Here is a 13,987-nt window from a genome sequence, read left to right on the forward strand (position 1 = left end):
TGAATGTTATAATGATAAAGCTGAGATATAAGAATGATATATGCTATGAATGTTGTAATGATAAAGTTGAGATATAAGTATGCTATAGGCTATGAATGTTGTAATGAAAAAGATGAGATATAAGTATGATAGAGTCTATGAATGTTGTAATAATAAAGTTGAGATATAAGTATGATATAGGTTATGAATGTTGTAATAATAAAGTTGAGATATAAGTATGATATAGGCTATGAATGTTATAATGATAAAGCTGAGATATAAAAATGATATATGCTATGAATGTTGTAATGAAAAAGATGAGATATAAGTATGATAGAGACTATGGATGTTGTAATGATAAAGTTGAGATATAAGTATGATATAGGCTATGAATGTTGTAATGATAAAGTCGAGATATAAGTATGATATAGGCTATGAATGTTGTAATGATAAAGTCGAGATATAAGTATGATATAGGCTATGAATGTTGTAATGATAAAGCTGAGATATAAGTATGATATAGGCTATGAATGTTGTAATGATAAAGTCGAGATATAAGTATGATATATGCTATGAATGTTGTAATGATAAAGCTGAGATATAAGAATGATATATAATATGAATGTTGTAATGAAAAAGTTGAGATATAAGTATGCTATAGGCAATGGATGTTGTAATGATAAAGTTGAGATATAAGTATGATATAGGCTATGGATGTTGTAATGATAAAGTTGAGATATAAGTATGCTATAGGCTATGGATGTTGTAATGATAAAGTTGAGATATAAGTATGATATAGACTATGAATGTTGTAATGATAAAGTTGAGATATAAGTATGATATAGGCTATGAATGTTATAATGATAAAGCTGAGATATAAGTATGATATAGGCTATGAATGTTGTAATGATAAAGTTGAAATATAAGTATGATATAGGCTATGAATGTTATAATGATAAAGCTGAGATATAAGTATGATATAGGCTATGAATGTTGTAATGATAAAGTTGAGATATAAGTATGATATAGGCTGAAGGATGAAGGATAAAGGATAAAATACATAGAAATTGAAAAAAACAAATATCAGCCATTAACGTCCAGGGTGTAGATTCTAAATTGCATTAAACCAGGAAAAAGAGCATAGTCCGAAATATCTGCTTCTATTCAATCCTCTGCTAGATATTTTGACAATAATAGCTTGTAGAAGTCAGATGTTTCGGCCTAGCAATGGTACTGATATACACGTAATAGAAAACATGATAAAGCATAAAAATCTCATCATTCTTGATTAATTACAGCCTGTCGCCTACTCTTTCAATTATAATTATCTGTCGTTAATGATCCTTGATACAGTCCTAATGGGTGTTTTATTGGTATTGAGGGTACCTGATGGTCAAAGAATTGAGTATATAAACCCAATCTGAAATCACTATATCATCATTCGATCAACACCAGTCAACATGAAGAGTCTCATCGTATTAGCTGTACTAGCAGTAGCTATCAATGCCTCGCCATTACAAGCAGATCTTTGTGCGGACTGTACAACTCTATTTACTGATGTAAAAACACGACTAGCTGATCCCAATACAGCTGCAGCTATCGAAACACAGATTAATCAGTTCTCTTGTGATTTAATGCTTATTGGAAAAGAGACATGTCAAAGTACAGTGAAAACTATTGTCGGCACTATGATTGATTTTATGGCTCAATCCATCGACCCTACCATGATCTGTACCATGTTACAATACTGCCAACCAACACCACCAGAACCTCATGTACAGGAATCTATGGATCTCGTCAAACGTTTTATGAGCCTGACAAAATCACGCGTTGGGGGTGAACCAGATCTTTGTGCTGACTGTACAAACTTATTTACTGATGTAAAAGCTAGACTGGCTAATCCTCAACTCGCTGCTGGTATTGTAGCATCTCTAAACAAATATTCTTGTGACTTGATTCCAGTTGAAATGGTGAAAGGAACTTGTGAAGCCATCACCAATACTTTAATTACTCAAGGGCTCGTTACTCTGGCTGGTCTTGTTGATCCTGCTATGACCTGCGCCATGTTACAATATTGTGCTGCTCCAACACCACCTAAAGTGTTGCTTCATCCTGAACATATTGAGCTGTTAGATCGATTCTTCACTCTTCATGGAAAGGCTCAAGCTGGTGACACAGATCTCTGTGCTGATTGTTCCACTCTTTTTACTGATGTCAAGACAAGACTGGCTGATCCAGCTACAACTCAAGCTATTGTGGCTCAAATTGAGCAATACTCCTGTAATGTGATGCCAATTGGTCAAGAAACATGTCGTTCTCTAGTTTCAACAGTAATTGGTACTGGTTTAGGAATGATGGCCTCTTTCATCGAACCAACACAAATTTGTACTATTTTGGGATATTGTCAAATGCCACCAATGGTTCACGATTCCTTCCAGTCTACTTTATACTTCAAACCGGAAGTAATGTCACAGATTGTAGGTGATGTGGACCTATGTACTGATTGTACTACCCTATTTACTGATGTCAAAACAAGATTAAGCAATCCACAAACAGTTGGTGCTATCACAGCTGGAATAGAGAAATTTTCCTGTAATCTTTTACCAACATTTCAAACAACTTGTAATATGCTGGTATCCACCGCTGTATCAACTGGTCTTGGCTTTGTTGCTTCCCTCATTGATCCAGCTATGACTTGTCAGATATTGATGTATTGTACAGCCTAATTCCTTCTATTATTAGACCAATGATGTATTGATGCATCGGTAATATATACTAATGATATCGTATAATGTAAAGCTATTTTCGGGAATGAAATGACAATATACAGCTATTTTTGTAATTATTATGGAAGATTTTTTTACAGCTATTTTTATAATGATGTATATATTTATAACCCGTTGCATAATAAAATATCTTAATGGTAGTGAGAAAATCTTGTCATAGTTTTGGATGATCTTAAAGCTAAGCACTATCGTAGAATGTCAAGTATCGTATCACGAATACGGGTTTTGACATGGTCTTAGTATGATGAATGAGGGCGTGGTTTAGTCATGATGAATATATACATGTCTACCAGTCATATTGATGTTTTTACTATCGTTATGTTTAGAAACTGGCAGCCCACATGTCTATTGCTACGGGGGTCACTTCTTCCTCCCACAAACAATCAAAGCTGACTATGGGCCTTGTAGCCCGAGAAAACAAGCAGGCCACGTTTGTTTCGCATATAAACAATGCTTTTTCATATGGAAGACCGAACATCCCAATATTAAGGCGTCGTAATCCTTAATCCTTAGTCAGTAATGCTTAATTCATACTCCTTTATTTGTTGGTCATTTTTTACATTTATTTCACAAAATGATGATTACTTCTTAAAAATCAAAATTCGTTCTCTAAATAATAATAATAATAATTTGTCAAGTAAATTTGTATAAGCATAATTCTACTTCTTTTTTACTGTTAAAGCTTAATTAAAAAAAACACGTGTCTCTTTACATTTCTTCGGTAACAAATCTTCAAATACAAAACATGCCCAACAAATGATGATGAACATTGCATTAAATACATTTCTCGAATATCAAACAGCGCCATCTGTTTCATAATTGGGTGCTCATTGATTAAAATTATGACGACAAGCGGCGCTGACTGTTGTTAACATATCTGATACAGACTATAGATTGTGATAGTGACGTAATGCCAAACTGAATATATTCCAGAGCTTCTTGTTATGGCGTTCTGCGATTTTCTGTTTTCAACTCAAAAAAAAAGTACACGTTTTCATTATTTTTTAAAATGTCTTGTCTGAGACTCCCTTGTGGGGAATGGCATGGATCACATGGTAAAAATTACGATTCAACACAAGAAATACGCTTTTTCATTATTAAATGCCTTGTCTCAGAACGCTGGAAATAGCATTTACCGGCATTTTATTCTTGAAAATTGCAGTGATAGTGCCCCTGGACATCCTGTGTTTGGAATGGCATGGTTCAAGTAAGCCTATATTGATTTTACAGGTAAAAATAACGATTCATAATAAAAATATCACTATATTTCATCTAAAAATGTCTTGTCTGAGATCGCTGGAAATAGCTTTCAGGCGGCAGAGTGTCGAGTAATCAAATATTATGGTTTCCGGGCTATTAATGTAGTCCAGGCTATTTTTTAGATATGTTCTTCCTCTCTCCCTTTTGGAGTTTTTGCATGCCTATTTTGGAGTAATTTTTGTTCTAGTTTTGGAATTTGATATCTGAAATTGCATCTTTATCTTTATGATTTGGTGAGATTATGAGAGACGGAATGATAATTTTAAAAATAGTCGTTTTGTGAACTGCCAAAATCTAGCGAATGAGTAGGCCTATAACCGGGAACATGGGAAGAGATGGCAAATAAATTAGTGGAGTGAATCCGTATGGCAGACGACATGGAAGAAGGCATAAAACACATTTGTCCCCATCCAGGGGGCAAAACAAAATCAAAAGTATGGAAATACTTTGGCTTTCTAAAAGTTCACGAGGCCGGGCCAACCATCAAATCCAATCTAAATATGGCATCTGTCATCTGCCGACTTTGTCGGAAAACTCACAAAAACAACGGTTAAAAGAATAACCAGTCAACTCGTCTACAAAATTTTTGTCGGAGAACTCGTAGAGCTATAAAAGTGATTTGTTTGAATATTGATAAAGATCTATATGAATTCATTATATAAAAACAACCTTCATTCTAAAAAAGACTATTTTGGTATTAAATAGACCAATGATGAAAACACCTGTCATTCCTTTGATTTCTTTCATGAAGCATTTTCTAGCATCACATCCAGCCAGGTGCTCGCGGGGTAACATATCGCAGACGACGTTTCAGTACATATTATAGAGTACCGTTGTGGAAAATATTATCCCCTTTTGAAAATTGTCCTGTACATCCAATATCATCCAATTATCCAGTTTGTCACAGAATGATCAAAATTACACATGCCTTGCATTTTTAATTACTATCAGTAATGTTAAACACATTTATTTGTGTCATCCGTACAAATATATTTATTGACAAAAATCATTCGACAACAGGTCTTTTTTGCCGTCGCCCCTGTCCGTCGGTACATCGGTTCGTGGGTCCGTCAACATTTCTTGTGAACACAATAGAGACTACAGTTTTCAACTGATTTTAATGGAATTTGGTGTGATCATTTATATTGATGGGATGAGATCTTGGTAAAGATCGAATTTGACCATCTTTCAATGAACGGTTTTTGAGTTATTGCCCTTGACTTAGGAAAAACATGTCAAAATTTGTTTGTGAAAACAATAGAGACTATAGTTTTTAACTGATTTTAATGAAATTTGGCGTTATCCTTTATATTGATGAGATCTTGGTCAAGTTCAAATTTGACTACCTTTCGATGAACGGTTTTTGAGTCATTGCCCTTCACTTATGAAAAACGCGTCAAAATTTGTTTGTGAACACAATGGAGACCAAATCATTCGATTTAAATGAAATTTGGTATGCTCATTTATAATGATGAGATCTTAGTCAAGATTGAATTTGACAATTTTTCGATCAACGGAATTTGTGTTATTGCCCTTGACTTGATAAAATGCATCAAAATTTATTGGCGATAGAGGTGACAGTTTATGTCAGAATTTTATTAAATAATGTGTGTTTGTTTAAATCAACAATATCTTGCACATATTGGATTTTTGGTATGATTTGACGCAGATAGATGACTGCCCTTGATATACTGAAAATGTATCAGGAAAGTGGGTGTATCTAAGGAACCACTTGTTATCTTTTATTTTTATTTCTTTTTTTCTTTTTTGACCACTGAGGTTACTTATGAAACTTTTTAAAATCCAAAGTTTAATCGTTCATTCATGATAGCATCAAGGAAGAATACAGTAATCACTAATTAGTCTACGGTGTAGGCCTACTGTGATTCGAAGCATTGCACGGAAGTACATTGCAGTGTACCTCTCAATTATATGAGAATTCTCTTTTCAGAACTATCATATACCTATCTGATAACCCTTGTGCTTTCCTACCCCCTGACATCTTTTACTCTCTTCATCAACTCTATCCTCCCTTTTACGAACTCTTTCTCTTTTTTCCGCATTCTTCTCCGTCTTAATACTTCGTCTTCTTTCTCATGTTGGTGCGGGAACGCGTGATTCAAAATAACTTTTTTTGCTATCCAATATTTCCTATGATAAGCAAATATAACAACATTTATCACGCTAATATTCAAATCAAATTTGTATGTTTTTCGTATACCTTTTCGTGTACATTAGTTTCTTAAAACAAACAAAAGTTTTGATAATTAGAACAATAATACTTTTGGCATCTTTTAACTCATTTGGTAACAAGTGGATATTTTTCTACATTGTCTAAAGAATTCTCCAACTACTGTACACTTTACTGTCAACTACAATTACATATATTGTCTCCTTTAATATCAGTAAGGAGTAAAGGTCTCTTTGAACCCTAACGACCTGTCGCCTTCTCTAACATGCTTAATGATCCTTGATACAGTCATAATGGGTGTTTTATTGGTATTGAGGGTACCTGATGGTCGGATAATTTAGTATATAAACTCAATCTGAAATCACTATATCATCATTCGATCAACACCAATCAACATGAAGAGTCTCATCTTATTAGCTGTACTAGCAGTAGCTATCAATGCCTCGCCATTACAAGCAGATCTTTGTGCGGACTGTACAACTCTATTTACTGATGTAAAAACACGACTAGCTGATCCCAATACAGCTGCAGCTATCGAAACACAGATTAATCAGTTCTCTTGTGATTTAATGCTTATTGGAAAAGAGACATGTCAAAGTACAGTGAAGACTATTGTTGGCACTATGATTGGTTTTATGGCTCAATCCATCGACCCTACCATGATCTGTACCATGTTACAATACTGTCAACCAACACCACCAGAGCCTCATGTACAGGAATCTATGGATCTCGTCAAACGTTTTATGGACTTGACCATATCACGAGTTGGAGGTGAACCAGATCTTTGTGCTGACTGTACAAACTTATTTACTGATGTAAAAGCTAGACTGGCCAATCCTCAACTCGCTGCTGGTATTGTAGCATCTCTAAACAAATATTCTTGTGACTTGATTCCAGTTGAAATGGTGAAAGGAACTTGTGAAGCCATCACCAATACTTTAATTACTCAAGGGCTCGTTACTCTGGCTGGTTTTGTTGATCCTGCTATGACCTGCGCCATGTTACAATATTGTGCTGCTCTAGCACCACCTAAAGTGTTGCTTCATCCTGAACATATTGAGCTGTTAGATCGATTCTTCACTCTTCATGGAAAGGCTCAAGCTGGTGACACAGATCTCTGTGCTGATTGTTCCACTCTTTTTACTGATGTCAAGACAAGACTGGCTAATCCAGCTACAACTCAAGCTATTGTAGCTCAAGTCGAGCAATACTCCTGTAATGTGATGCCAATTGGTCAAGAAACATGTCGTTCTCTAGTTTCAACAGTAATTGGTACTGGTTTAGGAATGATAGCCTCTTTCATCAAACCAACACAAATTTGTACTATTTTGGGTTATTGTCAAATGCCACCAATGGTTCAGAATTCCTTCCAGTCTACTTTATACTTCAAACCGGAAGTGATGCCACAGACTGTAGGTGATGTGGATCTATGTACTGATTGTACCACCCTATTTACTGATGTTAAAACAAGATTAAGCAATCCACAAACAGTTGGTGCTATCACAGCTGGAATAGAGAAATTTTCCTGTAATCTTTTACCAACATTTCAAACAACTTGTAATATGCTGGTATCCACCGCTGTATCAACTGGTCTTGGCTTTGTTGCTTCCCTCATTGATCCAGCTATGACTTGTCAGATATTGATGTATTGTACAGCCTAATTCCTTCTATTATTAGACCAATGATGTATTGATGCATCGGTAATATATATTAATGATATCGTATAATGTAAAGCTATTTTCGGGAATGAAATGACAATATACAGCTATTTTTGTAATTATTATAGAAGATTTTTTACAGCTATTTTTATAATGATGTATATATTTATAACCCTGAACAATAAAATATCTTAATGATAAGTTCTCGTTTAGAAATGTATAGTTCTACCAATGGTATCCCTTCCATCTGTCCCCTCCGAATAAAAGATAGTTATGTTTCTCCGCTCACATAATAATACGACCTCTTACATTCCGAATAAATCATATATTTCATTGTTATGCTTATCCAAATTCGGGAATAACACGCTAAATTATCAGTAAGGTTTGCATAAAGTTATATATATATTTCTAGTGTGGCAGGCTATAATGAAAATGTCATTAGGTTATTTGGGGGTAAGAGCAAATAATTTCATACTTTTTTAGCAAAATTTAAATTGTCCGAAAAACTCTGATTCTATTCACAAACAACAACAATTTATTCTAGTTTATTGGAGCAACAAAAAAATAATCATTTAGATATGGATCATACTTATATCTCAATTTAATCATTACAACATTCATAGCCTATATCATACTTATATCTCAGCTTTATCATTATAACATTCATAGCCTATATCATACTTATATCTCAACTTATCATTACAACATTCATAACCTATATCATACTTATATCTCAACTTTATCATTACAACATTCACAACCTATATCATACTTATATCTCAACTTTATCATTACAACATTCATAACCTATATCATACTTATATCTCAACTTTATCATTACAACATTCACAACCTATATCATACTTATATCTCATCTTTATCATTACAACATTCATAGCCTATATCATACTTATATCTCAACTTTATCATTACAACATTCATCACTTATATCATACTTATATCTCAACTTTATCATTACAACATTCATCACCTATATCATTCTTATATCTGAACTTTATCATTACAACATTCATCACCTATATCAAACTTATATCTCAACTTTATCATTACAACATTCATAACCTATATCATACTTACATCTCAACATTATCATTACAACATTCATAGCCTATATCATACTTATATCTCAACTTTATCATTACAACATTCACAACCTATATCATACTTATATCTCAACTTTATCATTACAACATTCATAACCTATATCATACTTATATCTCAACTTTATCATTACAACATTCATAACCTCTATCATACTTATATCTCAACTTTATCATTACAGCATTCACAACCTATATCATACTTATATCTCAACTTTATCATTACAACATTCATAGTCTATATAATAATTATATCTCAACATTATCATTACATCCATAGCCTATATCACTCTTATTTATATCTCAACTTTATCATTATATTCATAACCTATATCATACTTATATCTCAACTTTATCATTACAACATTCATAGCCTATATCATACTTATATCTCAACTCTATCATTACAACATTCATAACCTATATCATACTTATATCTCAATTCTATCATTACAACATTTATAACCTATATCATACTTATATCTCAACTTTATCATTACAACATTCTTAACCTATATCATACTTGTATCTCAACTTTATCATTACAACATTCATAGTCTATATCATACTTATATCTTAACTTTATCATTACAGCATTCATAGTCTATATCATAGTTATATTTCAACTTTATCATTACAACATTCATAGCCTATATCATACTTATATCTCAACTTTATCATTACAATATTCATAACCTATATCATACTTATATCTTAACTTTATCATTACAACATTCATAGTCTATATCATACTTATATCTCAACTTTATCATTACAACATTCATAGCCTATATCATACTTATATCTTAACTATATCATTACAGCATTCATAGTCTATAGCATAGTTATATCTCATCTTTATCATTACAACATTCATCACCTATATCATACTTATATCTCAACTTTATCATTACAACATTCATAGCCTATATCGACTTATATCTCAACTTTATCATTACAACATTTATGGCCTATATCATACTTTTATCTCAACTTTATTATTACAACATTCATAGTCTATATCATACTAATATCTCAACTTTATCATTACAACATTTATAACTTATATCATACTTATATCTCAACTTTATCATTACAACATTCATAACCTATATCATATTTATATCTCAACTTTATCATTACAACATTCATAACCTTTAACATACTTATATCTCAACATTATCATTACAACATTTATAGCCTATATCATACTTATATCTCAATTTTATCATTACAACTTTCACAGCCTATATCATACTTATATCTCAACTTTATCATTACAACATTTATGGCCTATATCATACTTATATCTCAACTGTATTATTATAAACATTCATAGTCTATATCATACTTATATCTCAACTTTATCATTACAACATTCATAACCTATATCATACTTATATCTCAACTTTATCATTACAACATTTATGGCCTATATCAAACTTATATCTCAACTTTATCATTACAACATTTATGGCCTATATCATACTTATATCTCAACTTTATTATTACAACATTCATAGTCTATATCATACTTATATCTCAACTTTATCATTACAACATTCATAACCTATATCATACTTATATCTCAACTTTATCATTACAACATTCATAACCTATATCATACTTATATATTTCAACTTTATCATTACATCATTTATAGCCTATTTCATACTTATATCTCAACTTTATCATTACTACATTCAAAGCCTATATTATACTTATATCTCAACTTTATCATCACAACATTTATAGCCTATATTATACTTATATCTCAACAGTATCATTACAACATTCATAGCCTATATCATACTTATATCTCAATTTTATCATTACAACATTCATAGCCTATATCATACTTATATTTCAACTTGATCATTACAACATTCATAGTCTATATCATACTTATATCTCAACTTTAGCATTACAACATTCATAACCTATATCATACTTATATCTCAACTTTATCATTACAACATTCATAGCCTATATCATACTTATATCTCAACTTTAGCATTACAACATTCATAACCTATATCATACTTATATCTCAACTTTATCATTACAACATTCATCACCTATATCATACTTATATCTCAACTTTATCATTATATAAAGGAATTTAAAAAGTATGATTTTTTGATTTTTTGCCCTAGATTTAAAAACTATAGAGATGATATATCTGATTAAAACTTGTATTTCACTATTTGTAATTAAGTATTTTAGTTATTGTCATGGACTTGTATGTCAAAATCCGCAATTGAATGTACTAATTTACGGCATTTACAATATTATCTTGGAATCATTGATTAGATATCCACTTGATATTATTTTCACGAATATCCGATGAATTTGTTTTAGGTATTGCCCATAATAGTCAGAATATGTTGGACAATTGGTTGTACGTGTACGTGACTGGAGCTGGAGCTTTGGTTGAAAATTGGTATACATGTACTAAAAATTGATGAATGCAGCCTTTTCAAAAGCTTAATGCTGCAGCTGTGCCGGCTTATGGTATTTTTTGGAGGCCGCTCTTGTTATTAAATGGTTGAAAAGTAAATACATGTACAATGAAAATAGTTTTAAAAAAAAAAGCTTCAACATAAAGTATTATAGTATTTCGTTTACCTAAAGTACAATATTGTCTCTAAGAAAACTATTTTTTTGAAACTTGAAAAAAAAATAGTTTCATCATGTCTTAATTCAGTTGTCAACACGTGAACAATTTGAGTTTCTAAAACTCTCGTGTATGTCTATTCTGTTATCATTAAGAGTATATATTGTCTCCTTTAATATCAGAAAGGAGTAAAGGTCTCTTTGAACCCTAATGACCTGTCGCCTTCTCTAACATGCTTAATGATCCTTGTTACAGTCATAATGGGTGTTTTATTGGTATTGAGGGTACCTGATGGTCAGATAATTTAGTATATAAACTCAATCTTGAATCACTATATCATCATTCGATCAACACCAGTCAACATGAAGAGTCTCATCTTATTAGCTGTACTAGCAGTAGCTATCAATGCCTCGCCATTACAAGCAGATCTTTGTGCGGACTGTACAACTCTATTTACTGATGTAAAAACACGACTAGCTGATCCCAATACAGCTGCAGCTATCGAAACACAGATTAATCAGTTCTCTTGTGATTTAATGCTTATTGGAAAAGAGACATGTCAAAGTACAGTGAAGACTATTGTCGGCACTATGATTGGTTTTATGGCTCAATCCATCGACCCTACCATAATCTGTACCATGTTACAATACTGCCAACCAACACCACCAGAACCTCATGTACAGGAATCTATGGATCTCGTCAAACGTTTTATGGACTTGACAAAATCACGAGTTGGAGGTGAACCAGATCTTTGTGCTGACTGTACAAATTTATTTACTGATGTAAAAGCTAGACTGGCCAATCCTCAACTCGCTGCTGGTATTGTAGCATCTCTAAACAAATATTCTTGTGACTTGATTCCAGTTGAAATGGTGAAAGGAACTTGTGAAGCCATCACCAATACTTTAATTACTCAAGGGCTCGTTACTCTGGCTGGTCTTGTTGATCCTGCTATGACCTGCGCCATGTTACAATATTGTGCTGCTCCAACACCACCTAAAGTGTTGCTTCATCCTGAACATATTGAACTGTTAGATCGATTCTTCACTCTTCATGGAAAGGCTCAAGCTGGTGACACAGATCTCTGTGCTGATTGTTCCACTCTTTTTACTGATGTCAAGACAAGATTGACTGATCCAGCTACAATTCAAGCTATTGTAGCTCAAGTCGAGCAATACTCCTGTAATTTGATGCCAATTGGTCAAGAAACATGTCGTTCTCTAGTTTCAACAGTAATTGGTGCTGGTCTAGGAATGATGGCCTCTTTCATCGAACCAACACAAATTTGTACTATTTTGGGATATTGTCAAATGCCACCAATGGTTCACGATTCCTTCCAGTCTACTTTATACCTCAAACCGGAAGTGATGTCACAGACTGTAGGTGATATAGATCTATGTTCTGATTGTACCACCCTATTTACTGATGTTAAAACAAGATTAAGCAATCCACAAACAGTTGGTGCTATCACAGCTGGAATAGAGAAATTTTCCTGTAATCTTTTACCAACATTTCAAACAACTTGTAATATGCTGGTATCCACCGCTGTATCAACTGGTCTTGGCTTTGTTGCTTCCCTCATTGATCCAGCTATGACTTGTCAGATATTGATGTATTGTACAGCCTAATTCCTTCTATTATTAGACCAATGATGTATTGATGCATCGGTAATATATACTAATGATATCGTATAATGTAAAGCTATTTTCGGGAATGAAATGACAATATACAGCTATTTTTGTAATTATTATAGAAGATTTTTTACAGCTATTTTTATAATGATGTATATATTTGTAACCCTGAACAATAAAATATCTTAATGATAAATTCTCGTTTAGAAATGTATAGTTCTACCAATGGTATCCCTTCCATCTGTCCCCTCCGAATAAAAGATAGTTATGTTTCTCCGCTCACATAATAATACGACCTCTTACATTCCGAATAAATCATATATTTCATTGTTATGCTTATCCAAATTCGGGAATAACACGCTAAATTACCAGTAAGGTTTACATAAAGTTATATACATATTTCTAGTGTGGTAGGCTATAATGAAAATGTCATTAGGTTATTTGGGGGTAAGAGCAAATGATTTCATTCTTTTTTTAGCAAAATTTAATACCAATTGTCCGAAAAAATCTGATCCTATTCACAAATCACAACAATTTATTCTAGTTTATTGGAGCAATAAGAATAGTAATCAATCCTTTAGATATGGATCCACAAGTTTAATTGAAAAATATTTCAAAATGAATAATTTTATTTTCTAATAGTTTGTAATTCTTGGTATATTTTGTTGAATTTGACTGTTTGCGTGCACCACATAAACAGGATCTTTTGCTTTGGGTTTCCCTTTTAACTGTATTTTCATTGGC

The 13,987-nt window shown here is 32.5% G+C and overlaps 3 protein-coding genes across 3 annotated transcripts; all 3 read left to right on the top strand.

Annotated features, from left to right (window-relative positions):
* Positions 1-1,427: 1,427 nt before the first annotated feature.
* LOTGIDRAFT_234979 (hypothetical protein) lies at positions 1,428-2,904 on the top strand. Its single transcript, XM_009063392.1, has one exon. The coding sequence runs from the start codon at positions 1,440-1,442 to the stop codon at positions 2,703-2,705; it is 1,266 nt and encodes a 421-aa protein (XP_009061640.1). The 5' UTR covers positions 1,428-1,439; the 3' UTR covers positions 2,706-2,904.
* A 3,693-nt stretch (positions 2,905-6,597) lies between these two features.
* Positions 6,598-8,073, top strand: LOTGIDRAFT_234980 (hypothetical protein). Its single transcript, XM_009063393.1, has one exon. It carries the CDS (start codon positions 6,612-6,614, stop codon positions 7,875-7,877), a length of 1,266 nt encoding a protein of 421 aa, XP_009061641.1. The 5' UTR covers positions 6,598-6,611; the 3' UTR covers positions 7,878-8,073.
* Positions 8,074-11,957: 3,884 nt separating this feature from the next.
* On the top strand, positions 11,958-13,448 carry LOTGIDRAFT_234981 (hypothetical protein). The gene has a single exon (XM_009063394.1). It carries the CDS (start codon positions 11,975-11,977, stop codon positions 13,238-13,240), a length of 1,266 nt encoding a protein of 421 aa, XP_009061642.1. The 5' UTR covers positions 11,958-11,974; the 3' UTR covers positions 13,241-13,448.
* The last annotated feature ends 539 nt before the right edge of the window (positions 13,449-13,987 follow it).

This window comes from Lottia gigantea (genome assembly GCF_000327385.1).
Source record: "Lottia gigantea unplaced genomic scaffold LOTGIsca_57, whole genome shotgun sequence".
Classification (NCBI taxonomy): domain Eukaryota; kingdom Metazoa; phylum Mollusca; class Gastropoda; family Lottiidae; genus Lottia; species Lottia gigantea.

Excerpts from the sequence above, each read along its gene's own strand:
- LOTGIDRAFT_234979 (XM_009063392.1), top strand. The coding sequence starts at position 1,440 with ATGAAGAGTCTCATCGTATTAGCTGTACTAGCAGTAGCTATCAATGCC.
- LOTGIDRAFT_234980 (XM_009063393.1), top strand. The coding sequence starts at position 6,612 with ATGAAGAGTCTCATCTTATTAGCTGTACTAGCAGTAGCTATCAATGCC.
- LOTGIDRAFT_234981 (XM_009063394.1), top strand. The coding sequence starts at position 11,975 with ATGAAGAGTCTCATCTTATTAGCTGTACTAGCAGTAGCTATCAATGCC.